The sequence below is a fragment of the Cyprinus carpio genome, chromosome A2, assembly GCF_018340385.1.
Source record: "Cyprinus carpio isolate SPL01 chromosome A2, ASM1834038v1, whole genome shotgun sequence".
NCBI lineage: Eukaryota > Metazoa > Chordata > Actinopteri > Cypriniformes > Cyprinidae > Cyprinus > Cyprinus carpio.
Genome location: NC_056573.1, coordinates 21,591,112 through 21,616,519, shown reverse-complemented (window position 1 = coordinate 21,616,519; position 25,408 = coordinate 21,591,112). Strand labels below are relative to the sequence as shown.

The following is a 25,408-nucleotide window of genomic DNA, read 5'->3' as shown; positions in this document are numbered from 1 at the left end:
AGCGCTCTGAGATGCTTCATTTGCTTTGTCTCCGCTTCCATTCCCAGACGTTCCCAGAGTGAGCTTCTCCCGAGCATCTCCTGATCAGTCTAGAAGACACTGTTTTCACAGATGGTCTGGAGACACTGTGATGTCATTCTGAAATATGATGTCACTCGATACTATGGCAACACAAGTTTACAGACATGTCACATGGGTAGCTGAAAGAAGATTTCCACATCAATATTCCTTAGTTTAAAAAAAACACTGACTCAAGGAATGTCATATGAACTGTTGTTTTACAATATATTGAGTGTGGATGAACCAAATAAAGCAGAAGAATCTCTTTCTAGCTGCTTCACATGGAGAAAGACATCATGCGTATGTCTTGTTGATATATTAGATGTATTACATATTTAAACCTTTTGACCTGTATCACGAACCTGAAGTAGGACTTTAATTTTATAGTTTAGCCATCATTATAATAAATATTTGATTGCAGAATGCCAAGCGCATTTTAAAAATAAAATAAAATCTTGGATTTATGAGTATTTTTGTCTTGTTACCAGCAAAATATCTAAACATCCTTAAAACTATATATTTAATTGACAAGCAAAATGTAAAAAGATATTAAAATTTAAAGGAGAATATCTTTAAGTACTGAATTAAATATTTAGCAATTCTTTATTGTTTTGAATGTATATCAGTAAAACTAATTTTATTATGTGCTTAAAACAAGAAAAACTATATGCCATTGGGTTTAATATCTTATACAATTTTGCTTGTCAAGTAAACATTTTTACCTGAAAATTGATTTGAAAAATTCTGCATTGCAGAGAGCCATGTAATAAATCAATAAATCATGAAATTCGGTCATATTATGATTCCCCAATAAAATGTTTTCTGACCTGTTGTTTTACAATATAGCGTGAAGATTATCCAAATAAAGCGATACCTAATCTAGATACTTAAAGGGATACTCCACCCCAAAATGAAAATTTTGTCATTAATCACTTACCTCCATGTCGTTCCAAACCCGTAAAAGCTCTGTTAGTCTTCGGAACACAATTTAAGATATTCTGAATGAAAACCTGGTGGCTTTAGAAGTAAATAACCGTGTCAAGGTCCATAAAAGGTATGAAAGTTGTCGTCAGAATACGCCATCTGCCATCAGATGTGCAATCTGGGTTATATGAAGTGATGGGAACACTTTTTGTAAGCAAAGAAAACAAAAATAACCCTTGTAGTGCGGATGACACAAAAGAGCATACACAGCATACGGTGATATGGAGAGACACAGAGGAGACCGCTGACGAAGGAATTATTGAATAAAGTCGTTATTTTTGTATTCTTCACTTACAAAAAGTGTTCCCGTCGCTTCATATAATCCAGATTGCACGTCTGATGGCAGATGGAGTATTCTGACGACGACTTTCATACCTTTTATGGACCTTGACACTGTTATTTATTTGTCAGTCTATGGGACAGTCACAGGCCTCCCGGTTTTCATCCAAAATATCTTTAATTGTGTTCCGAAGACGAACGGAGCTTTTATGGGTTTGGAACTCAAGAGCAAATGACGGTGTGTTTAAGGAGGAACCCATGTGGTAAAAGGCAACAAAAACACGTTTAAAGGCACGATTGGAATGAAGTGTGAGTTACCAACAGAACAAACACGTCTCCAAGCATAAATGAGCACAATAACACTGAAAACCCAGTTGTGTACAGCTCTGAAAAGGGGCTTGTAGAAAAAAAAATATCCAACTGTGTGAGAGGATACATCATTTTGTCTTGGTCTCATCACCAGCAAAAAATGCACAAACAAACAAGTAGACAATCATCATCTGGCTGTACAATCTATACACGGCGCCCTCTAGAGGCCAGTCCCTCTTCCTTCACGTCCTGAGAATAACGCTCAGTCTCGACTTTGAGAGACATCACAACGTTCTAAAAACGTGCCTCCAACATTGTCCAGCAAATGTTTTCTGGGTTCATCCAGCACTCCTTATGCCTCTGAGTAAGATTTCTGTGCACTGAGTTTTTCTTTCTTTAGTTTGACTCCATCCACCAGCTCAAAGTTGTAGTTCTCCAGAGCAGAGAGGTTCCTGTTTGTAGTATGAGCGCATGCGCAGTAGAACAGCACCCCGCACACGGCACCCAGCAGGACTCCCACGGCGCTCATCACGATGATGGTGATCAGGATGGGGTCTAAACTCTTCAGCATGGAGCCACGTCCAAAACTCCACAAGGTGTTGTCAGCTCCCTCACAGTCCACTATTGAGAGTCAAGAGACAGAAACAGAGAGGTTTTAAGACCTGCATAAACAAGCTCAGTTATATGGGAAGTCGGATAACTGAGTGGGAAGTCGTGGCCTAATGGTTAGAGAGTCGGACTCCCAATCGAAGGGTTGTGAGTTCGAGTCTCGGGCCGGCAGGAATTGTGGGTGGGGGGAGTGCATGTACAGTTCTCTCTCCACCTTCAATACCATGACTTAGGTGCCCTTGAGCAAGGCATCGAACCCCCAACTGCTCCCCGGGCGCCGCAGCATAAAAAAAAAAAATGGCTGCCCGCTGCTCCGGGTGTGTGTTCACAGTGTGTGTGTGTGTTCACTGCTCTGTGTGCGTGCACTTCGGATGGGTTAAATGCAGAGCACGAATTCTGAGTATGGGTCACCATACTTGGCTGAATGTCACGTCACTTTCATTCACTTTCATATTATGTAAGAGAGTATACACAGTCAGCTGGTCATTATGGCAAAATAAACAAGGGTGATATAAGTTTGACTTTAATTACATAGTTTAGCAGTCCTTATACCAAAATATTTGATTGCAGAATGACAAGCACACACATAAAAAACCCCTTGTTTAATTATTATCTTTTGTGTTTTTTCCAGTAAAAATTTCTAAGCATCCTTAAAACAAGATACAGTTAATTGAAAAGAAATATAAATAAATAAAGAGAATATATTTTAGAGAATATATCCTGAATTTAGTATTGAATTAAATATTTTCTTATTCCATTAGTATTTTTTCTTGTTTTAAATGTATATGTATAAAAATAAGACAAAAAATACTGATTAAGAATTTTTTTTTTTGTAGTATAGAGAGCCATGCAATAAATCATTACATTTGGTCTTATTATAATGCTTTCCAAATAAAAATGTGGGTCTTACCGATCTCATCAACTTCATCCTCATCACCTTCTGTATTATCTGGGTCTAAAACATAAACACACAATCAAAAAGGAAATGAACATTTGTCAAAATATCCTCCACAGAAGAAAGAAATGCACAGAGGTTTGGATCAGCATGAACAACAGCTTTTATTTTTGGATAGACTATCTCTTTAAGATCACTGAAAACTGGGTGGTCACTGTTGTGCTTGATTATTGTGGCCGGACTATTATTATAATTCAGTTATTAATATAAGGGATGCAGGTGTTTGAGGATGTGCAAAATAACCCAGAGGCATATTAATGATGGTTACGGACTGGTGAGAGAATCTGCCAATAAAAGTAGGCTGGTCAAATAGAAAAGAGGAGGAGCTTAATCAAAAGGGGTGTGGCTAAACATACCCTTGCACTCTTCAGGGTCCACTTCATCCAGGATCTTTATATCATCCAGTGAGATGTAACCAGATTCTGTAGGATTCACTTGAGCCTCGATGACCACCTGCCATGCACACACAGAAAAAGAGTTTGTATCATGTTGTAATCAGGATGTTCTGTCCATAAAGTGGGCATCAGTACCTGATAAGGAGTGTCGGCACTCGGAATCAGGACTCTTCCTTCCCTCCATCTGCTTTTCACCTGGCCGTTCACAGAGCGGATCAGAACCTCAGCGTCCTCTCTCTCCTCCTCCTTCACCTCTAATCGCTCTATCTTTTGCTTGATGTTCAGAGTTCCTGCGTGTTTCTCAGTGAAATGGTACCAGAAAGACATGCACAGGTTTGAATCCGGGGCCGTGACTGGCAAACTGGCCAGTCTCGCCACCCTTCCTTGTCTCGCCAGTTCTTCATCTGTCTCCGTTTCAGTTTTTCTCTCGATCTCGATAGGTGTGTTTGTGTTAGAAGCTGCGTAAATGAAGTTGTGAGGCATCCCTGAAACAGAAGAGAGGAGCCATCAGGTTGTGAACGCATAAATGCATCTGTTTCTTAAATTACATCCTCTTCCTGCAATCATTTTATCTCAACATTCTTTAACCTCAAATTAGTTCTGACATATTAAAAGTGCATTTTGGAATTTATTAATCTATATTTCATTTTAGTGTGATGGACAAGCCAATTATACGTACCTGTGTGGTCCAGATTAGGCAGTTTGTGATCAGCGTATTTGCTGTTGTTATTTATATGCCATTCGGCTCCTTCACCTCCATCTTGGCTCCATCCACAGTAGGAGGGGTTATCAGCCCAGCCAAAGTCACAGGCGAACCAGATAAATGCTAAACAGGAACACAAACAACGCTACTTCAACTTCCATTCAACCCAACTAAAGATGTTCAAGTAAGCTATAGTTAATGTAGTATGGTACTGAACACCCTCTATGCTTCTTGGACTGCCGGTAGCTTATTAATCAAAGTTCTGGGCAGGTGTTCAAAAGGTTATAGGTTTAAACCCCAAAGGGGAGTAAAGTGCATTGAGCAAGCCTGTATCCGCCAGTAGTTACTGCAGCGAAATCTGCTAAATCACCAATAACCAGTGGCCAATTGCACAGCACTGTATCTAGATATCACATTCTCCAGTAAATCTCATGATCTAGGTAGTTTTTAGGAACTGTGAACCTTTTACATCCAATGTGTTATAAACAGCTAAGCATTTAACAGAGTAGCAAAATATAGAGATTTCAGAAAATATATCTTGAACTGAGAATTGAATTAAATATTTTTCTCTCCATTTTTCCCATTTGCAATTTTTTTCTTGTATTATGTATAAATCTGTAAAACAAAATTTATTGTTATAAGTTTATGCTTAAAAAAAGGAAACCAAGAAAACCTCGTGATCTTATAGAGAAAGGCAGTTTTTACAAACCATTATCTTTTCACAACTGACATGTTTTTTTTTTGTGTGTGTGTGTGTGTTTTTTTTGCGGAGGAATTATCTTGTTATGCATGCATTTAGGCTGTTTTGCAAGATACAAAGTGTCATTAGTCATCATGAAAGGGACAGCCAGAAGTAACAGACTATCTGCAGTGTTTGAATCTTTGAGTAAGGCTTTTATAAAGATTTTATCATGTAATTTGCAGCATAACACTTGGTGGCAGTAGAGATTTTCTTTGTGCTTAATGTGGAAAACCCAAAAGAAAGAGATTGAGGATTATGGTCCTCATTTCTGTCAGGCTAATCAAGTATCCGTATGATCCCTGGTCATATCATAATGTGATTTTTTAGGAATTATAATAAGCCACTAAAGAGAATACTCAACAAGGGTGGACCAGTTTTTTATGTCACCAGCAACACTACACATTGTTATTGCCACTAATTGTCTACTTTGTGTGTATGTAGTTTCTCACCAGGTACTGCTTCCAATTCCAGAAACGGGTCTGCAACTGTACTTTCTATGGAAATCAAAATGCAGAAAGTGCTATTAAAGCTAAAGAGTTAATGAAATACAGACTAGTTAAATTCCATTCGCATGTTCTGTATGTTTATGTATTTGGTTCATGTTGAGTCACTCTGTGTCATTCACTAAATGTAGGAACAACTGAAACCACACCCAAAAATAACATACTGTGGATGGCCTTATAATCATGCTAAGATGAAATCTTGCACATAGACATTTAATCTTAAACATTTTTCATCATATATAGTGAGAAGCTGCATTACAGCTTGAGCTCTGAGGTTTCTCTGTATAACAACACAGATGCGCATTTGTGTGAGCTGGTTAATGAGAGCTCTGTAATGTGGGCCTGTTTTAAAGGGGTTTATTGTGTTCGAAATGGTTTTCAGGATGGCACACTTGGCTTTGCTTGAGGATCTTGCTGCATGTCTCTCAGGCAAGAATGCATCTCTAGAGAGCGTCTTATGTTTGCAGAGAGTGACAAAAGGCTGGAAAAGAAAAGTAATGTGGCAAGCCCTTATATGGAGATGATTTAGGTGTTAGGTAGCTGTTCATTTAGAATACTCAAAAATTCATTAACGTTAGAACGAGGTTAAGAACAAATCATGTGCATATGCACGTGCTTTGAATTAGCTAGACATTTTTTGTAAGAAGTTCCCCTGTGTGTATAAATACGAAATAATCCACACAATTATTAGTGAGTGAGGCCCATTGTCTGATGAACGTGATGAACGTATATTTATGTTTGTGTAATCTGATAGGTCACAGTCCATGTCGTTGTTTGTGTGTAACCTGTGGGTCGTAGCATGTTGCTGTTTTGCTAAGCGTACGTAACCTGCTGGGTCGTAGTTGGTCTGTATTTCGCCATCTGGGTGTTTGTATTTGTAACCTTTTGGGTCATAGTGTGTCTCTTTGTGGATGTTTGTGTATGTGAGGTTTTGCTTTCCTTGTGGGGACTTAAATGTCCCACAGAGATAGTAAAACCTGAAATTACCAACATTATTGGGACCTCCCAACAGTCCCTTTTATGAAAACATAATAAAGAGAGTAAATACTGTCTTAATTAAAATCTAAAAATACAATAAGGTTTCTCTGAGGAGCTGAGATAGTGTTATGGTTTAGCCAACATAATTAGCTCATAGATGTTAATGATATAACAACATGTGAACGTACTGTATGTGTGTGTGTATCTAACCTGTTGTGTCATAGTCTGTTATTGCTTCACTATGACAGTTGCCATCATCATCGCAGCTCTCCACTGTCGTTGGAATAGTGGTGGTTGTTGGAATATTCCCTGGAGCGCTAGTGACAGTAGCTACTGTAGTTTCCATGGGGGTGGTGAGGGGAAGAGGCGTTGTGGGCTCTGAAAAGAGATCAAGGATGTTTAGACCATTATTTAGGGTAAAGGAAGCTTTCACAAATGATACATCATTTAAACAGTGGTCTTAATTTGGAATAGATACCCTGAGGGTGAGATTCCTCTGAGCTCTGTGATTGGTTGGTTTTGTCGTCACTCACCTTGCAGGTCACACCCTAAAACCTCCAGCCTTAACCCAGTGCCTTCAAGAGAGCCACGCTCAGGGTAGATGCGCAGGAAACGCATCAGCACTGGATCAAAGGTACATACTTCTGGTGTGTCATGGTTCTGATTACCCATAAACACCTGAATGGGTGAAAAAATAACATTTTTGTGTCTGTCTGCTTAAATGAAAAAAAAAATGCATTTCATACACACCAAGAATAATAACTATGAAGATAACTATAATGATAACTATAATGTTTACTATTATTAGTGTCCACACAAATAGACGAATAGCTTTAAAAGCTCGAGGTGGATTCTGACTGGCTCTCAGTGTTTTTATTGTTCATAAGCTGGAAAAATCTGTGCTGAAAGTGATTCCAATGATATGATTTGATACGTTCTGAAAAGCAAGGTGTGCTCTGATTGGCCAGCTATCCAGTGCGTTGTGATTGGCTGAATGCCTCAAGCATATGACGGAAATGTTATGCCCCTTACCATACTGTGTGTCTCGGTGTAATGAGACAAAACCAATAAAACCCATTACAAACGAGGCATTTACTGCATCCAGTGGGGACATAATTACTGATTATAAAGACTCAAACTGTCTTTTTACGTGTTGCGTATCGCGCTGCATAAACATAAAACCATGTCTGTATTTGTGATCAGAGAAACGACAAACAACCAGCTCTAACAGTTACTCTACACTGTAGCTTCTCTTTTGGAAGGCCAAACAAAGTAGTTTTGCTTTCACTATGAAACACACAGCGTAACAGAATGTTATTGTCCATAGGCAGGGGCGCTGCTAAGGATTTTGGGCCCCATGAAAAGAATCTTGACAGGGCCCCCAACACAGCTGAGAGTTTTTTCATATTAATTTACATAAAATCATGCGCTTTTATGGTATTTTGACTATCATTCTCATATATTTAAGTCAATCAGACAATTGAACTCCATCCCATGTCCACACCCGTAATTTGTCCTCTGTAATACTGAACTACTTCAGTACTGTATAATGTATATACTGTACATAGCTGTACATGTGTCATATGGTGTATTCACATATATTTATATTTGTATGAATGTACTGTACATATTTGTACTGTACACTGGCAATGACAATAAAGTTAATCTAATCTAACCTAATATTTTTAACATGACAGTTGAAATGTAACGGAAACACTGAGCACTCTTAATACAATGAAATGTATTTATATTTATACCGCAACATTTAAACTTATGGTAATTATCTTTAACACTAGAATGAACAAGGCATCATTTTGACCGTTTTTGAAATTTGCATAGTCAATAACTTTGTCTAAATAAATCACAAAGCCTTGCTGCTCCCTGACTTTTCCTAAAACTACATGAATTTTCATTAAAACTAGTTTAAATATTTATTGTGTGAATAAAAACAGAAATATAATCATTTCTACCTATAACGTCCACAGGCAGTCATTTTGCACTGTTTAAATTGAGTTTTGCCGACGGTCTGGATCAGATAATGTGAAAGTATTATGTGAAGATAGTTGGCAGAGATGAATCATGCTGTATTTGACAATATAGGGGACATTGTAGTAATACAACTCCACATCATCTTCAAGAGATGCACTGAAACCTCACAAACAGCTGAAAGTAGTTTGTACAGTAGCTGGCAGAGGATTTTTATCAGAGTTCATGAAGTTAGACTGCTTGCAAGACAGGTGCAACAGCGTGGACCGCAGCAGGGTGCTGAAAGTGGGCGCCGCCTCGTACAAAGATGCCGACACCGGCTGCATGTGAGGCAAAGCCGTGCACCCGCTGCACCCTGCTCTATCGAAACGTGCTAACTTATCGAAAAAATGCTACCGTAGAGACCTAGGGCCTCATGTACAAAGCGTGCGTACGCACAGAAAAGTGCCGTAGACTACGATCATTGTCACGGGCGGTCCACTAACAATTTAGGCCTACTTACAAACCCACCTTTTTCTTGTGAAATATTGGGTAACATACTGTCGACCCTTTGCCTCTTTCACTTCTCTTATTTTTTTCTTTTTCCGTTTTTGACTTCCAGATTTTGAGGCATTTTCACATCCTCTGTCAAGTTGAATCTGCCGGCGCTATAAGTGAAGTCAAGCTGTTTGTGTTGCCTTGGTTACTGGATACAATTTGGGCGGACTGAACCATTTTATGGTAATAGAGAGGGGGTGAGGGGCCCACGGACGTTTGTGTTTCCTAAACAAATAATTTTTTTTGACACCAGGAAACAGCAAATAGAATAATTTAAAGTTAAAATTTTTTACTATCAAATATTTTTTTTTAGCACCACAATTTTTTTGGGGGCTTCTCTGGGCCCCCTCTTAGTCATGGGCCCCGAGAATCGTCATCGTTTACCCCCCCTTTACAGCGCCCCAGTCCATAGGTGTGGGTGTTAATATAATTATAGTTATCATTTTCTGGATTTTACACATGCAATACCTTCACTTTGTTGCTGTTCTTCTCTAGTACGTGGCTCCAGTCCGTTCCATTCATGCTGTATGTAACTCTGAAGCGTTTGATGAAAATATTCACATCTCTGTATTTCCCTCCCTGCAGGATGAGACCCGTTACCATCCGCTGGGCCCCCAGATCCAGCTCCAGTGACTGGTTCTTCCCGAGATTCTGCGGGTGAGCGACCACCCAGCCCGTTCGGCCGGTTAGGAGCCGGGCCTGTTCTGGGAGCCAGCCCCTCTCTGCCGATGGCCACACTGTGATCTGAGAGTCCGAAATGTGACCCGAAATCATCCCTAGCATACTAGAGCATGGAGCATCTGAGAGAAGAAGAGAGCATATGAGCTATTCTAATGAAAGGAGCATCAATATTCTGAGCCACAGGAAACAGACATACAGGCTACTTCTACCTGTCAGAAATGGTGAGAATTTATTAAAATAAACACACACATGCAGATGGGACCTCTTGATGTCAGTATTAGGTGTCAGTGAATAGAGGGGGAGTCATTCTCTAATGATCACACACAGAGTAAGCGAATCTGCGGGAACTGAGAGTGACTGCAACTCCTGCTGGGATTTCATAGTGACTTCATGGCTGAATCTCACCACAGAAACCCTCTGCTGTAAGTGTGTGTGTGATGAGATACCTGATATTTTACATCCGTACACCTCGAAACGCATGCAGATGCCCTGTTCCCAGGTCTGAGGTCGTATCCGTAGATAACGGGTGAGGGTAGGTTTGGGCAGCCTGGCACGTACCTCATCTGTGGGATTTTGATTTCCATGAAACAACTGAGAAAAAGAGAGATGACATATGTAATACTTTTTTTTCTCCTTTTCCTTTCCAATGTTTTTTTATCGGCATGACTGTTTTACACACAATTGCCAAACCATCTACAAAAATAACAAAACAGAGACAGAAAAATGTAAGTAATAGTAATAAAAGTGATATAGATATAAAATAATTAAAAAACAAAATAGAAAAAAGCCTATATAAAAATGTAATCAAAAACAAAACAAAACAAAGCAAAAAAGAATAAAAAGTATCCTATGCTCACAAAAGCTGCATTTATTAAAATTTTAATATATCTTAGAGTGTAATTTATTCTTGTGATGCAAAGCTAAATTATTAACAGCCAGTCTTCAGTGTCACATGATCCTTCCGAAATCATCCTAAGATGCTGATTTGATGTTCAAGAAACATATTCCTCTTATTATTGATGTTAAAATCAGTTGTGCCATGTAATATTTTTGTGCAAACCATATTTATATTAATTCTGATTTATTTGAAATAAAATTGTTATATTGTCTGTCATTATAATGTCTGTACTTCAATTTTAATAAATTGTATGCATTCTTGCTGAATTAAAAGTATTAAAAGACTGACACCAAAATTTTGAACATAAGTGTATATAAAATAAAAAAATCTAATCAAATCAAAGACATTAAAAATACACTATATTAATATCACAATAAAAAAAAAAAATACTCACCATCTGTTTAGTTTTGTCTTTTAGGGTAATCCAGTCCTCTCCGTTTGAGCTCACACTGATCTTGTATGTTCTGACGTAGTAAGCTTTTTTTGTTTCCTTTGAAATGGCACCTTGTGTTCCTATGGCCGTCACATACCGCAGGAAACCCAAGTCCACCTGCGAGAGACAGATAGGTGGTGAGTGTTTTTGCGTGTGCAGCAATGTGTTGTTTTGGACTCTTCACTTTGTGTGTTGGGGCAGCTGTCATGTAACTGCTAGTTAATCACACTGCACTGATTCACGGTTATGTGTTCGCTGCATAGCAGCAGTGCAGTGCAGTGTCTGGATGGGGGGGCTAAAAGCTTAACATCATTTACCACAGTAAAACGTTCCTGGATCAACGTCCTTGTTCCTCATGGAACAACATTCTTATAATCTCAACCGAGCAGTATTTTAGGTTTAAGACTGGGATTCCCTCTGATTTTGGAGGGTATGTTTAGGGTTAAAGCTATGACAGAGTGATAGAAATGTTGTTCTAGTACAAACCAATGAATTTTGATCCAAAAACATGTGCTACTTGGGAAAATCATGTTCCGATTCCACAAACACACACTAAGCTAAACCAGCTCAAGGTTTGTGAATATGGTTTAATTACAGCTAATAAATTGCTGGAAGAAAAATACGAACCGATAATAAAAAATGAGCTTCCCACTGTAAAACTATGAGCTTCATTTCTTGAACAAATTAACACAATTATCAAATGTATACAATTTGACCAGACTTGGCAGCCACTTGTTCATATTAACCACTTCATTACTTAATCTCATTTTATTTTATTTCAGAAAGTTTAGGTCAGGTAATGCTATAGCCACTGTATGACTAAAGTGGTATTTCTAATTTCTAATTTCTCATTCCAAGTGTGTGAAACTTAACCTTTGGCCTTTATGTCTATACTGACACTCAAAGTCCTCTGTCGTAATCTGAATCACTTACAACAATAACTGGCCAATGAAGCTAAACACAGCCTTAGAATTTTCAAAGCATCATCTATCATGGTCTTATATTGTGTTTCAGGTTCCGAGAATCTTCATTTCCTTCCCTCCTCAAGTATTACAAGAAGTCTGTTCTAAGGGTCTAGAGACCTCCAATAACCTTATAGTAACAATGACCACATCAAACTAAAACGTGGTCAAAGATCCAGGTCAGAATGACAAATCATGCAGTTCCTGCATTAAATCTAGCATGTCAGTTATTGTCTGTCTTTCAAGTGTGTGCGTGACTCTCGAGATAAAATAAACTCAACTGACGCAATAGAAGTGTGCATAAATAGCCTATTGAGAGCGTTTGGCTCAATGCAAGCATTCCTGGCACAAAAGTTCACATCTCTCTCCCACTGGTTTCCACCCAAGTCTCAGTGAGCAGATGCACCAAAACCACACTGCTGCCATCCCTTTCTCTCTCTTTCTCTCTCTCTCTGAACAGGAAGGTATTATGAGGCTAATTGCTTTTCAATATTGTGCTGTTTCAGAAGCGGCTGAGCTGCCAACTGGAGCCAGCCACAGCTAACAAGATCATCAAGTGTTAACAACGAGGGAACAATGGCAGGACAGAAGCAGAGCTCCTCAAATGCCAGGATCTAAAGACAAACATGGACACTTTTTGTAGAAAACAGGATATTGGTGAGTGTGTGAGAGGGAAATAGAGAATTTAAGCAGGAAAGAGGAAGACGGTACTCTACCGACCCTCATGACACTTTGCTTTCTTGGGATAGTCTCCAGACTGAGGCCAAAAGACAAGACATAGTGTGATTCAAAACTGCCCCGGGACATGGATCACTTGTTCAAAGGCAAAATATGAAGAATTTGGACAGGGAAGACAGATGGTTTGAGAGAGGAAAGAAGGAAGCCATCTAAGTGAGAATGGAGCAGCCATCTCAAAAAGCTTTGACATTGCTTGCCAGATAGTTTGCCTCAGTTTACACATTCGTTCTGCTTCTCACCAAAAGGGCAATAACCCCAACAACAATTCACCATTCTTATGAGACCTGGCTGAGTGGTAAGGTTAAAAGTATATTTTACCCAAACATACAAATTCTGCCATTTCATTAATTCAAAAAATATTTCAGTTAAATGCCAAATGAAAACAATGTCTAGGTTTCCTTTCCTTACAATGAAAGTGTATGTAGTTTATATTCATTATATGTGTTAGTACCAGTATAAGTATATTCAGCTCACTCCTGCTGCTAAAAAGAAATCTGTGCTAGAACCTCATGATCAGATTTGAAGGAATCTCTCTGTCTGTGTCAGAATGAAATGTGTTGTCCAGATGTGTGTCTGTTTTCCTGGATTGTCAGAAATGCTGGCCTATCTTTCAGAGAGGAAACCCTTCCTGCATGTACTACTGTGAGAATGACAACATGCCAGTCAAATTCTTTGTAGAAACAAAGAGCCAGGAAAACCCTTTCCTTCTGTGTATGTATGAGTGTGTCTGACTAAAGCGGTATTGCAGATTTTATATCTATCCCATAAATGTCTATAAATTGGATATTGAATCAAAGCAAGATATATTATATTAAATCAAACTTTTATTATGTTATAAATATAGTTGTATACATTTTTATTATTTATACCAGGTCAGTAAGAATTAGTTTAGAAAGAAATTACTACTAAAAATTATTATGCAGCAAGGACACATTAAATAGATCAAAAGTTACAATAAAGATGTTTATATTTGAAATAAAGACTATTCTTTTGAACATTCAGCAAATAACAGAAAAAAATTGTATCAGGGTTTCCATAAAAATACTGTTTTCAACATTGATGATAAATAAGAAATATTTCTTGAGCAGCAAATCAGCATATTAAAATGATTTCTGAAGGATCATGTGACTCTGAAGACTGGCATAATGATGCTGAAAATTCAGCTTTGCCATCACAGGAATAAATTACATTTTGAATATGTTAAAATAGAAAAAAGTCATTTTAAATTGTAATAAAAATTTGTTTACAAAAATCATACCAATGCCAAACTTTTGAACAGTAGTGTGTATATTCAGTTTTTATATAATAATTAATTTTGATTAATATTGACTTTGATTTAATATCCAATTGGCACATGTAGTGGACATGGAAGTTCGAGTCCGACCTGTGATGTTTTATCCCATCTCTCCGTCTCTCTTTTATAATTTCATGATACAACTGTGTACTGTCCAATGCAAAGACCAAAATTAATAGTAGGGGTGTACTATCATTTTCAGGTTATAATGATTTACAAGAGAATGCGTGTGTATTTGTACCTGTATCCACTCCCGAGCAGAATCCTCTGACGGCGTCCAGCCGTTGTCAGGGAAATTCAGTCTGGAGCGCAGTGGAGACCAGCTGGGATTATACTGTGATGATGCAGATATCCTGTCTTCTGTGATCTCACCACTTTCCATCCCTAAAGGAGACATACACTCACCTACACACACACACACACACACACAAAGAAATTGTGAGTAGTGTCATGTTTTTGAAGTAATATCTGACTGACCCATAAATCATGCTTTGATTAATCTGATACTGTCCGAAGGTTTAGGTTTAGTAAACATCTATGTCTGTCTAAGTGTGTTTGAGTGTGTGTGTGTGAGAGAAAGAAAGAGAGTCAGATCTGCTCTCTTCTCACCACGGGAAGTTAATATATGTCTTTCATGTTTGGCTACATATGTAGTGACCCATGTGACCCTTCTGCCCTGTGTGGCAGGGCGATGAAGATGAATTATAAACAGACAGCCTCACTGCACTTTATTACACTGAACTGAAAGCACACACATACACAGTTTTGTGAAGTGAACCTGAGCTGGGTTCAGGTCTCAAAGGATCATGGGCGTTACTTCGGTGCCATCAAGCACATTATTGCCACATTATTGCTAACAGTCTCAGTTAGTGTGTGATTCTCTGAAAACTTGATAGATGGGTTTAATAAAAGCCCCAGACTGAATGAGCTGAGAGTGCAGAAATATCAACAGCAGTTCTCTTTTCATTCTCACTTTCACATATATAAATCAAGTAACATGAATGCTGTCATAATTTTGATTTTTAAAAATTTATGTTACATAATTCTATCCTGCCATGAAAAATGTCAATTATTATTATTTTTGGAAATAAAAAAGAGACTGTGCATAATCTGTGCATGCTCTGTTTTACACAACATGGCAACGTAATAAACACAATTTAACTGTAATTAAAACTTCTAGCTCCATTTCCCACAGAGCTAAAGATAATTTTCCTTTTAATTGAGATCTTGCACTCCCAAACCTAGAGAAAGATCAAGTGCTTGAAGAACCAGCTGTGGAGTCTAAAGATGAAGATAAATCTGGTCTATGTTTCCCAAAAGCATTGTAAGTTTAAATAGATTGTAGAAACCATTGCCACCAATTTAGGCTTATGATGCTTTTGGGAAACGCAGCCCTGGGGTGTTATATTCAACAACTGATTGTAGAAAACATTTTCTTATTGACTGTAAAAACTGAAAGAATGACTGTTTTGATATGTACTTGATACAAAATATGATTTATTTATCAAATCAATGGATAAGAAAATGCGATGCACAATATATGTAAATACAACTGAAAAACTAGTATTTAATTCTTCAAATAGCATTTGCAAGCTAAATTCATTTTAGATAGTAAACATTAATGTAACTACATTAAACAAGTAAAGTCAACATGAAAATTTGTAATGATAGAATACAATGAATTGGTTAATTCAATCTTGGACAGTGGTCAATGAGATCTATAGTTCATGTACAAGGTTTTGTAGCTCCACACTGGCGCATCTTCACCTTGTGTAACATAAGTAAACAAAAGAAAAAGGAGGATGTTATTTAGCTATCAGCTAAAAGATAAAAAAATTAAATAAAATCCAAAACCACTGAATAGTATTTACAATATAGGAAAATAATATATATACTAGCAAAAACATAACTACTCACGAGAATGTCCAAGCGAAGCTGATGTGACAGATTTGTGAGGCTGGTAACGTCCTGTCTATAACTCTTGAGATTTGCCACTATATGTATTTTAATAATCATTTACATTGTTCTCTTTAATATGTGTTGGTCCTCCTCCGTTTGCTGTATTTTTTCACTTGCACCATGGTTTTCTTTTCTATCTTCTCTTCGTTTAGTTGTTTTTTTTAATTAGTTAGTTATTTTTTTTGTTTTTTTTTTTTTTTTTTGTTTTAATTTAACTAAATTTGTTCATTAAAATCAGTTATTAAAATTGTATGCAGGACATTCTTCAATATAATATACAAGTGTTTAGTGAAGAAAAACTGTGACGAATGCCTGTTTTCAGACATGTTATTTAAATTTGTTTAGTCTCTTACTTTTTACACAATTTATATGAATAAGACTTTCTTACTAAAGACACCCTTGAGCTTGTTTTATGAAACAGGCTTTTCCCAGTGACTTAGATGCAGTCACAGAACTCAAAGCTCTTATCATGGTCTAAAAAGACCATTTAATGAAACTAAGCTGCAAAAACATCTCCTTCACTATTGTGATGTCACAGTCATCAAGACATTAACATTCGCCTACATTTACATATCAACTGTCCAATACTGGACCCAGCAGCAAATTCACAAAGCATATGCTTTGTTATTTCACTAGTAAATAAGTCATAACAGAGGTCACTTATACAGAGAAGCCTTAAAAAATAGGTGGGAAAAATACATAATTAATCGACAAATTATAAAGTCTCACACTAACCTTGATGCGGCTGAGATGAGTCTGAGCTGGTTCTGATGCTGTAATTAGCTGAAAAGCCCTCTTTGGTGATGGCGTTGTCTGTGTGGATGCTGAGAGAGAGAATGCCGGTGTACGAGATCACACGACCTGGCTGTCTGGAACCACAGTATCGACCAATATGAGGCCCCACTGAGAGAGAGAGATGAGATTTGAGCAATTTAGTTCACAATTCAATCACAAACTCAACTTTTCATCACGCAGAGCAATTCTAATAACCATAAGAGCCGTAATGTTTGAGATTTGTGTGTGTGTCTTGGGTTGTTTTGTTCTTCTAAAAAGCCTTTCCTCCAGATCTAAGACTTTACAAACTTCCTGCTTCTCTCAGCATGAAGTCTGAAAGTCAGCACTCTTTTTACCCTTAAGTTCCTCTATTTTGTTTCATCTCTACCTGTAGGATATCCGTCCCATATCTCCAGATAGTCAAATCTGCAGACGGCCCCAGCAGGTGCGGTTGTGTCCGGTTCCATATCAAAGCTCTGGAAGTCCAAAACAATCTCTGCCATCTTGGGTGCAAAGATGATGAAGGTGCACTCCAGGTTGTTTGGATACTTATCAGGGAAACCAGGGGTTTGAATCACTCCTTTTGGCTCAGTGAAGTTTCTGGAACATTCAGTACCTGCACAGAATGCAAAAGAACGAGTTGCATAATGTTTTTAAAGCATCACTGAACTGTATATATCAAAGAATTACATAGTAACATGCACGCTTGAATTAAAAGAGATTAAAACTTTAAAGACAATCAATATTTTGATTAAAAGACATTAATTTTGTGTTAGTGTGTGTGCATGTGCAATATAAGATCTTTGACTGTGTCTGTGTGTTTTCTGGTACCTGTGCGGTGTATTTCATAGCGGATGCTGAATCCGGCTCCACTGCTTTCATAGTCGGTGGTGAATTTGATGAGTAAAGAGTTTCCACTAGAGATAATCGGAGATGGAGCGATTTTGCCACAGAACCTCCAAGGAGAGAAAGCGTTCTCATCCACACCATCAAACACCTGTACAAAATCATACCTACACACACACACACACACACACATCATTGAAATTATTGTATCCCTGATAATGCATTATTGTTGTTTTTTTGTATATAATTTATTTTATAGTCCTGTTATTCTGAATATCACCATGAATACATATTATAATGTATTATGAATACCTTTGAAATGCCTTTAAAATGCATTACATTGAAATTTCATATAAGGTATAACAGGAAACTCTGAAACCTCCTCCCCTTGGTTTCATCCTAGAGTAACTTTTGCATGACTCATTTAGATTCATTTTGATGACTCTTATAGCATCAGCTCCAACAAAACCACCTGAAACTTGAGGCATTTCCTGCTGACATGACACGGGTTTTACACACAGCACCCCCTCTGAATACACTCTCTTGCTCTCCTGTAACCCAAGACACTGACGGTCATTGTGATCTCTGACCTCTCACCATGACGTGACCCTCTGTGGGAGCCGAAGCGTCCTTCCTGGCATTCACATAGATCGCTCCCAACCTGGACTCGAGTTAAACTGATGATCTGGGTAATTTAATGAATCATAAACTATACAACAGGAAACCTGGCAGAAAAAGATGTCCCAGCTTGTTAAATAAATTTATATTCTTCTAATCTTAAAGGGATAATTCACCCAACAATTAAATCTTGTCATCTTTTCCTCACCCTCAATCTGTTCCAAATCTGTATAGGTTTCTTTCTTCTGTTGAGCACAAAAAATATATTTTGAAGGATTTTGGCAACCAATCAGTTGCTGGTAGCCATTAACTTCCATAGTGTTTTTTTTTTTTTTGTACTATGGAAGTCAATGGCTACCGTCAGCTGTTTGGTTACCAACATTCTTCAAAATATATTTTTTTGTGCTCAACATAAGGGTGAACTATCCTTTAAAAGAAAATCTGTAAAAATACTAAAGAAATGTGTAAATTCAGTAGTTTATTTATTTATTAAAATTTATTATCATTATTTAATACTGAAAATGTTATAAATATAATACATTTAATTATTTTAATTCAGAATTTTTGGGGGTTAAAACAAAGGGGTGAGTAAGTTTATGCATATTTCTAATGAACTGAATGAGAGTTCTGTGCTGCAGTGTGTTTCATCTGATAAGAGTGTGTGTGTGTGTGTGTGTGTGTGTGTGCGAGAGAGAGAAAGTGATTACAACAGACTCACCCACTTTCTATAGAGACAGAAACTCAGAAACACAATGTCTGTGATTTTGGATTGAAAAATATACTGCTATTGAGCAAGACACACAGGAGGATGTGAAAGCTGCTGATATAGTGACTTATTGAGAGTAAAATAAGCCAACAATGAAACTGTCAGGGTTCTGTTCTGGAGGCTTGCAGCTGATTCAGTCCCTACAGAAATGAGAATGTATGAAAGAGAGAGGAAGATGATAAAGTGTGAGTGTCTGATTATGTTTTACAATAAATCACTGAAATATAGAGGCAGAAAATAATAAGAAATAAATCATAACTCATAACAATAGATCATAACACTAAACCATTAAAATCATGACAATAGAATAGTGACTGCTGCTTGGGTGTTGTGGCTGATAAATCAGCAGTTGCTATGCGGTTGCTAGGATATTCTGAGTGTTTTTTTAGCATGTTGATAAACAGTTGAACAGTGTTCTGTGTTGTTTTAGCTCATTGCTACACAGTTATTAGGTGTTCTGAGTGTTTTTAACACATTGCCATGTGGTTGCTGGGGTGTTTAGAGTGTTTGTAACATGCATTTATCGTTCATATCCATTAAGAAGTGCAGTTAGGACAAAATGTAATACTTAAGAGTTAGCAGTTTGTTCAAATCTCTAACACTATGTATGAGTAATAGTAAAAGTGATATTTGCCTTAGCAATAGTAATAATGTGTGTGTGTGTGTGTATGTGTGTGTGAGTGTGAAAGAGAGTGTGTTCGGGAGGGCTGTTAAGAAGGCACAGAGAGAGAAACAGAGTGTCATTAATGATTAATATGTGCAGAATTATTAAAGCATTCCCACACAACAAAGCCATTAATGATGAACATTATTTCTACTCTGTAAGTGTGTGTGTAGAGGGACTGAGAGGAATTAATCCTCATGAATGCTGCAATGAACTACTTGTGTTTTCTCTCCTGGAACACACATCACAAAACTGAAATGGAAAACTGCATTTCTGTCTCTACATGATATATAAAGGTTAGAGATTATGTGTGTGTGTTGTGGCACAGGAACACATGTGACTGATTTCACACTAATTACATTACTGACTGTGGCCAGAGGCATTTGCAGGACCGACAGCTCAGATAAGGCAAAAAAAAAATGTATTAGAAACACACACACTGACCCTCTAAGATACTAAATAAAACTAGAATACAACTACTACTGTAAACACACCAGGCAGGCTGAGCTAAATAAATGTTCACATTAGAAAAAGAAGTATAACAGCAATACTCCACACTCCTGAACCCAATACCAAAAATATCTGATCTCTTAGCATGTCTATTTTGTCCTTTTTAATTAACACAGTACTATATTGTTCAGCTTTTGTGTCCAGAGAGAACCTGTGAAGCTTTTTCAACGAGAACTTAAAAGCAATATTCTGCGGTGTAATGCTGCATTCATGCCATGTTGGAATTACCATAATTACAAGATGACAACTTGGAGATTCTACTTGGAGCTGTTCACATCCTCAGACTCAGATATAATTTGTTTCCATGGCAACGTTCATAACGCCAAAATTGATCCATGTGCAGCTTTGTTGTTGATGACAGCAAAATAATTAAGCACTACTTTAATTCACCATAATAAGAATAAAGAAAGCTTACTAGGTAACACTGGTTATAATAAAATGGCATATCAAATATGAATATGAATATGTAATGCTATCTAACTACATTTAACAGCAGAAGCTGCTAGCATTTTTGTCATCACAACCATATTGTCTGAATTACAACTTGTAATTAAAAGTTCAATGAAGACGTGAATGGTTTTCATTACTCAGACACTCATGCAGCATCTGAAAGCTGTAACCAGCTCTGCTCTGTTATATAATATGTTGAAATAAAAGGCTGTCCAATGTGTTTGTTCTCTGCAGTGCAGCGCAGGAAGGAATGAATACGGTGTTCGTGGAGGTCTCCTGGGCTTTTCCGCAGGGTTCATTTAATAATGTTCACCATAAACTCTGCAAGTTTCGCCTCAGCTAAAAAACTGATGTGCAGTCCAAGAACAACACAGCAGCATCTGCTCCAAGTTAAAGTGAAGTTCTGATTAACTTTCCTGTTCTGCAATGCACATTCATGGTAGTCTGTCCAAAACACACCAGACATTCCACAGCATGCACTGACAGTCACACACTTACGTTGGCATCTGGCTTCAGCATTTTGAGACAGAACATTTAAGCCTGGTGAATGTTTCTGAATGGATGGGAAAGGACTGGAACTCCTTGGAATTCTGGGAGAAAATAATGTAATACCAGTGCTGAGTTACTGTTTCACACCCAGCTCAGGGCGAGAATGGATGTTTTGAATAGTCTTGACTAATTATCCATCTGTATATTTGTCCAAATTGCAGTCAGAGATGAGTGTCTGTATCTATGGCAGTTTTTGTATTTGTATTAAAGCTTTTCGAAGATCTCTGTTACAAACTTGCTAAATATCTGCAGCTGGAATCATGTACATTTAAATCCAGAGCAAACACATCAAATGTGATTGAAAATGTGGTTTATTTCTGACGTGCTACACAATTAGTCGTTTAAACCCAACACCAAACTTGATGACCTTCAGAGTTTGTTACGGTTGATTCGTCTGATGATTCAGACGGTCTCATCATCGAAAACTCTTCATATTCTTGTCTTTTAGTTTTGATTTCTGTAGCTTTTTTGGTCTTTTCTTAAATAAGAGATTACTGTTTATATATTATGTACCATATACTGTATACTTAATGTTAATTGTGATATTATTACATATTTAAATTTGCAGTAAGCTTTCAATAAGCATCTCTGAAATAAAACTAAGTGAAGAAGGCAGATATACGTTCTGGTTCATTTGTCACTCTGGATACAGAACATTTTTTGAGTGGATATAAAAGAAGTTGAGTGCATTGCATTGTAGGATACAGTATTTACACCATTCTGCTCTGATTGTATTGTACAGTGACTCATTCTAGTCACACAAAAAATCAGCATACAGTTTGCATATATGTATAGTATACCTACAACACACTTCAGAAAAAGTATGCGAAGCATGCCATTCTAAACAATACCCTTCTTTTACATCTCTATCTCCCTCACACATACACAAACTAAAGAAGATGGACTGAAAGAGAAAATGGATACAAAGGGATGGTCATGGTCTGTCTGTTGCTCTTTCAAGCCCCCTCAGGGGCCCACAGCAGGACATTCAGCATAACGGACTTTTCATTGGTCCCCTGGCACTGAAATCCAACCCAATAGTAAAGCCAAGTCTGTGTGACTTACAGCTGCTGATTTACACCCCTATTTACGAGCGGTTTGAAATGACAGAGAGACTCGTCAAATCCATCTCATTTATGAGATTTAGTCCACACAAAGCCTTGTGAGTGTTTGCATGCTGATGCTGTTAACTAAACCACTGAAATGAGCTGCAAGGCAATAACAAGCTCTGCCTCCAACCTCACTATCATTTAATGTCAGTGTCTGCCAGCCTCCTCATTAACAAAGCAATCAGCTTAATTACTCATGTGATACTGGAAGCCTCATCAAACTGATGAAGATTAAACCATACACAGTGTTCTATGCGCCTTTCACATTTTTCTGTTTTGACTCCTCGCTTTCTTGAGAGTTCCCTCTTGGGAAAACCATCCTCCTTTTTTTTTCCTAGGGAAAAACATCCCTCTCAGTGATAAATGCAGATCCATTATCACAGCCCGGGACGTTTGTTCTTAAGCAGATCTAGTTCAACTCCTCCTAAATTTAGCGCCATAAATATGAAATATTTCATTTCAACCAACAGGTGGCACACCTCAAGATCTGAGCGCCAAATTGATCAACTCTGAAACCAGGTAGATGTTCTGATACCAGAAACAGTATAAATACAAAAGAAACCTCTTTTTGGACAGTAGGAACATATTGGTTCTCTTATAGAAAATCAATTGCCCAATCCGGTCTTTCCCCATTCAAGTTAATAGAAGCTGTACATGCATGCCTAGCTCACAAACAGACTCGTCCCAGAGAGGACTTTGGTGATATCAATCATTTCTGACGCCCTGGTTTCCTACATGACAGCAATGTTGGTTAGACTTACTTGCATTCACGGCTTTCCAGATCAAAATGCGGGTTAAAGTTGATGAGGATCTTTTGCTCTGGATCAGGTGCCTGGATCAGCCAGCTGCACTGCTGGTTCACCGGGTATGCAGACGGGTAACCGGGAGAGGTCACATACCCGGCGCTGGAGATTGTGATTTTCCCACCGCAGGGACTTTCTAAAAACAAGAGTGGCACATTTATAATTTTAACAACTAAAACTCAGGGTGTCATACTTTAGATACAAGTCATAGTTCTGCACATTATATGCATCTCATACTAGTATCGATGGAAATCGATCAATGTATCTGAGCTGAACACAACACGCCGTGGACTAAGAAGGGTCACTGTATGGGTGTGCAGACGTGGTTGGCAGATATGCCACTTTGTCTGGGTGTTTGAGTCTGATAACACACCCAACAGTGGCGAAAACACACACACACACACACACACACACACACACACACATAAAGAGCATCTATGGTTCAACCGCTGCCACAATATGAATACTCTTATCTACTTGTTTTAAACAAATTATCCAATTAATAAAAAATAGAAATGAAAACGATCAAATGTATACACAAATAACTAAAAAATGAAAAGTACAAAATCAAATAAACATATATAAAAGAAAAACACAAAAAAATCACGCGTAATGTCTAAATTAATTGCTTTTATTCAAATAAATAGTATTATTAATATTACTAAATCAACCTGACCATTAGTTTAAACCAACGAAATTTTAAGGGCCAGATCAAATATGTACTTATGTTAACAAACTGTACATTTTTACCATGTGGAAACAGTGCTGTAAACTTATCTACAGCAATACATTATGTAGTGCGTAACAAATGATCTCTGCCTTCATCCGACACGGTTTACCTTCTGAAACAGCAGCCCTACAGGTGAGCATCGATAACGAACGACAGTGATAACTATAACAGAGCTCTCGGGTGCGCAGAGAAACCGTGCCGAGACAACACAACGCACCACAATAACCAACTCACCCGTTAGAGCGCGAGCCACGGACAATCCCGTTAGAGTCACACAGAGCAAACGCCAGTACATCCTTAAAGAAATCTGTTTAGTTATATCCTCACGATTTCGTGTATGATAATTTTGAAAATCCACGCTGTAGTTGGAAGCTGGAGAGAGATCCTGTCACTCATAACGCGAAAAAGAAAACTCACAGCCCTGAAAAGCGGGAGATTCTTGCACAGTCAGTCAGCGCTGTAAAATTTCATAATCCAAGTTTGGAGCGGTTTGACAGCGCGTCCACGGCTCGTTGACAGCGGGCTGTGGGCGCTCCAGCGGGCGCGCGGTCGGGTCACTCCCTTCAATGACTGATTTCCGTCCTCTCTGTCGTGCGTAGACGGGCACCAGTGGGTATATTTAGCAGGTTCTCTCTGGTGTGAAGGTGTCAGCATCCGACCTGAAAACTGGGGGTGTCAAAACTCTCGCTGCACTGGTTGCTCTCGTTCCTCCTCCTTGAGTGAGAATGGGCAGGACTGGAAACGAGCAAACCCTCTAACCCCTTCCAGGCAGAGACGCGCGGTCTCTCTGCCAACCAGACACGGAGACAGTGAGCCAAACCAAAGAGACTGTGCGCTCCTGCGTGGGAGCGCAGTGCTCAAACAAGATCCTCAAAGCAGGGCGCGAATTATGAGGGTTTTTTGGGGTGGGGGGTTGGCACCCCTAACTAACGCTTGAAGCCCTAAAAATAAATTAAAACAAAAGACTGACACATCCCAAACACTTGTATTTTACTTATTAAACGTGTTCATAATATGGATATGTATAATAAATGTTTTATTTATTTATTTATGTTGTAAGACTTATGTGAGGGACTCACATAAATGTGTTTCTGCACATCGCAAGACGACCGCGCCAACTCCAGGAATCTGTTTCTCTGGCTGGTGACACAGTGACATAAAAATGTGTAGCACGTAGTTAGATTCAAGCTCAGAGCGCACCAGAGCAGCCAGCGCTGCAATCTGATCATCCACTGGGACAGAGAGAAGAGAGAGAGAAGGAGAAAGAGGGAGAGGGGCAAACATTTTTTTTTTCAGTAAAGTCTGCACACAGAGGCATGGATATGGCTATTAACGAGTTCAGAGAGTGGCATTGACCCTCAACTCAGCTCTATTCCAGTAGCATTCAAAGGAATAATTCACTCAGTAATGAAAGTTTTGTCTTTGTGAAGTGAAATGAAAATGCCATTCCAAACTCATTTGACTTTCTTATTATGTGTAACACAAAAGGAGATTAATAGAAGAATGTTCAAGCTGCTCTTTTCAAAAAGACAAAAACATGGTCAATAGTGTGTCATATTGTGATTAACACATCAGTAATGCCAC

The 25,408-nt window shown here is 38.1% G+C and overlaps 1 protein-coding gene across 1 annotated transcript; it reads right to left on the bottom strand.

Annotated features, from left to right (window-relative positions):
• Window positions 1–1,428: 1,428 nt before the first annotated feature.
• Window positions 1,429–24,674, bottom strand: LOC109111007 (neuropilin-1a-like). The gene is made up of 17 exons (XM_042778436.1): window positions 24,059–24,674; window positions 23,053–23,230; window positions 17,611–17,792; window positions 17,168–17,395; window positions 16,741–16,908; window positions 14,288–14,451; window positions 11,014–11,169; window positions 10,168–10,312; window positions 9,509–9,840; window positions 7,051–7,195; window positions 6,728–6,895; window positions 5,486–5,530; window positions 4,271–4,417; window positions 3,727–4,076; window positions 3,553–3,649; window positions 3,152–3,196; window positions 1,429–2,253 (listed from the first exon to the last, which is right to left on the bottom strand). Exons 1-17 carry the CDS (start codon window positions 24,117–24,119, stop codon window positions 1,985–1,987), a joined length of 2,880 nt encoding a protein of 959 aa, XP_042634370.1. The 5' UTR covers window positions 24,120–24,674; the 3' UTR covers window positions 1,429–1,984.
• Between the last annotated feature and the right edge of the window lie 734 nt (window positions 24,675–25,408).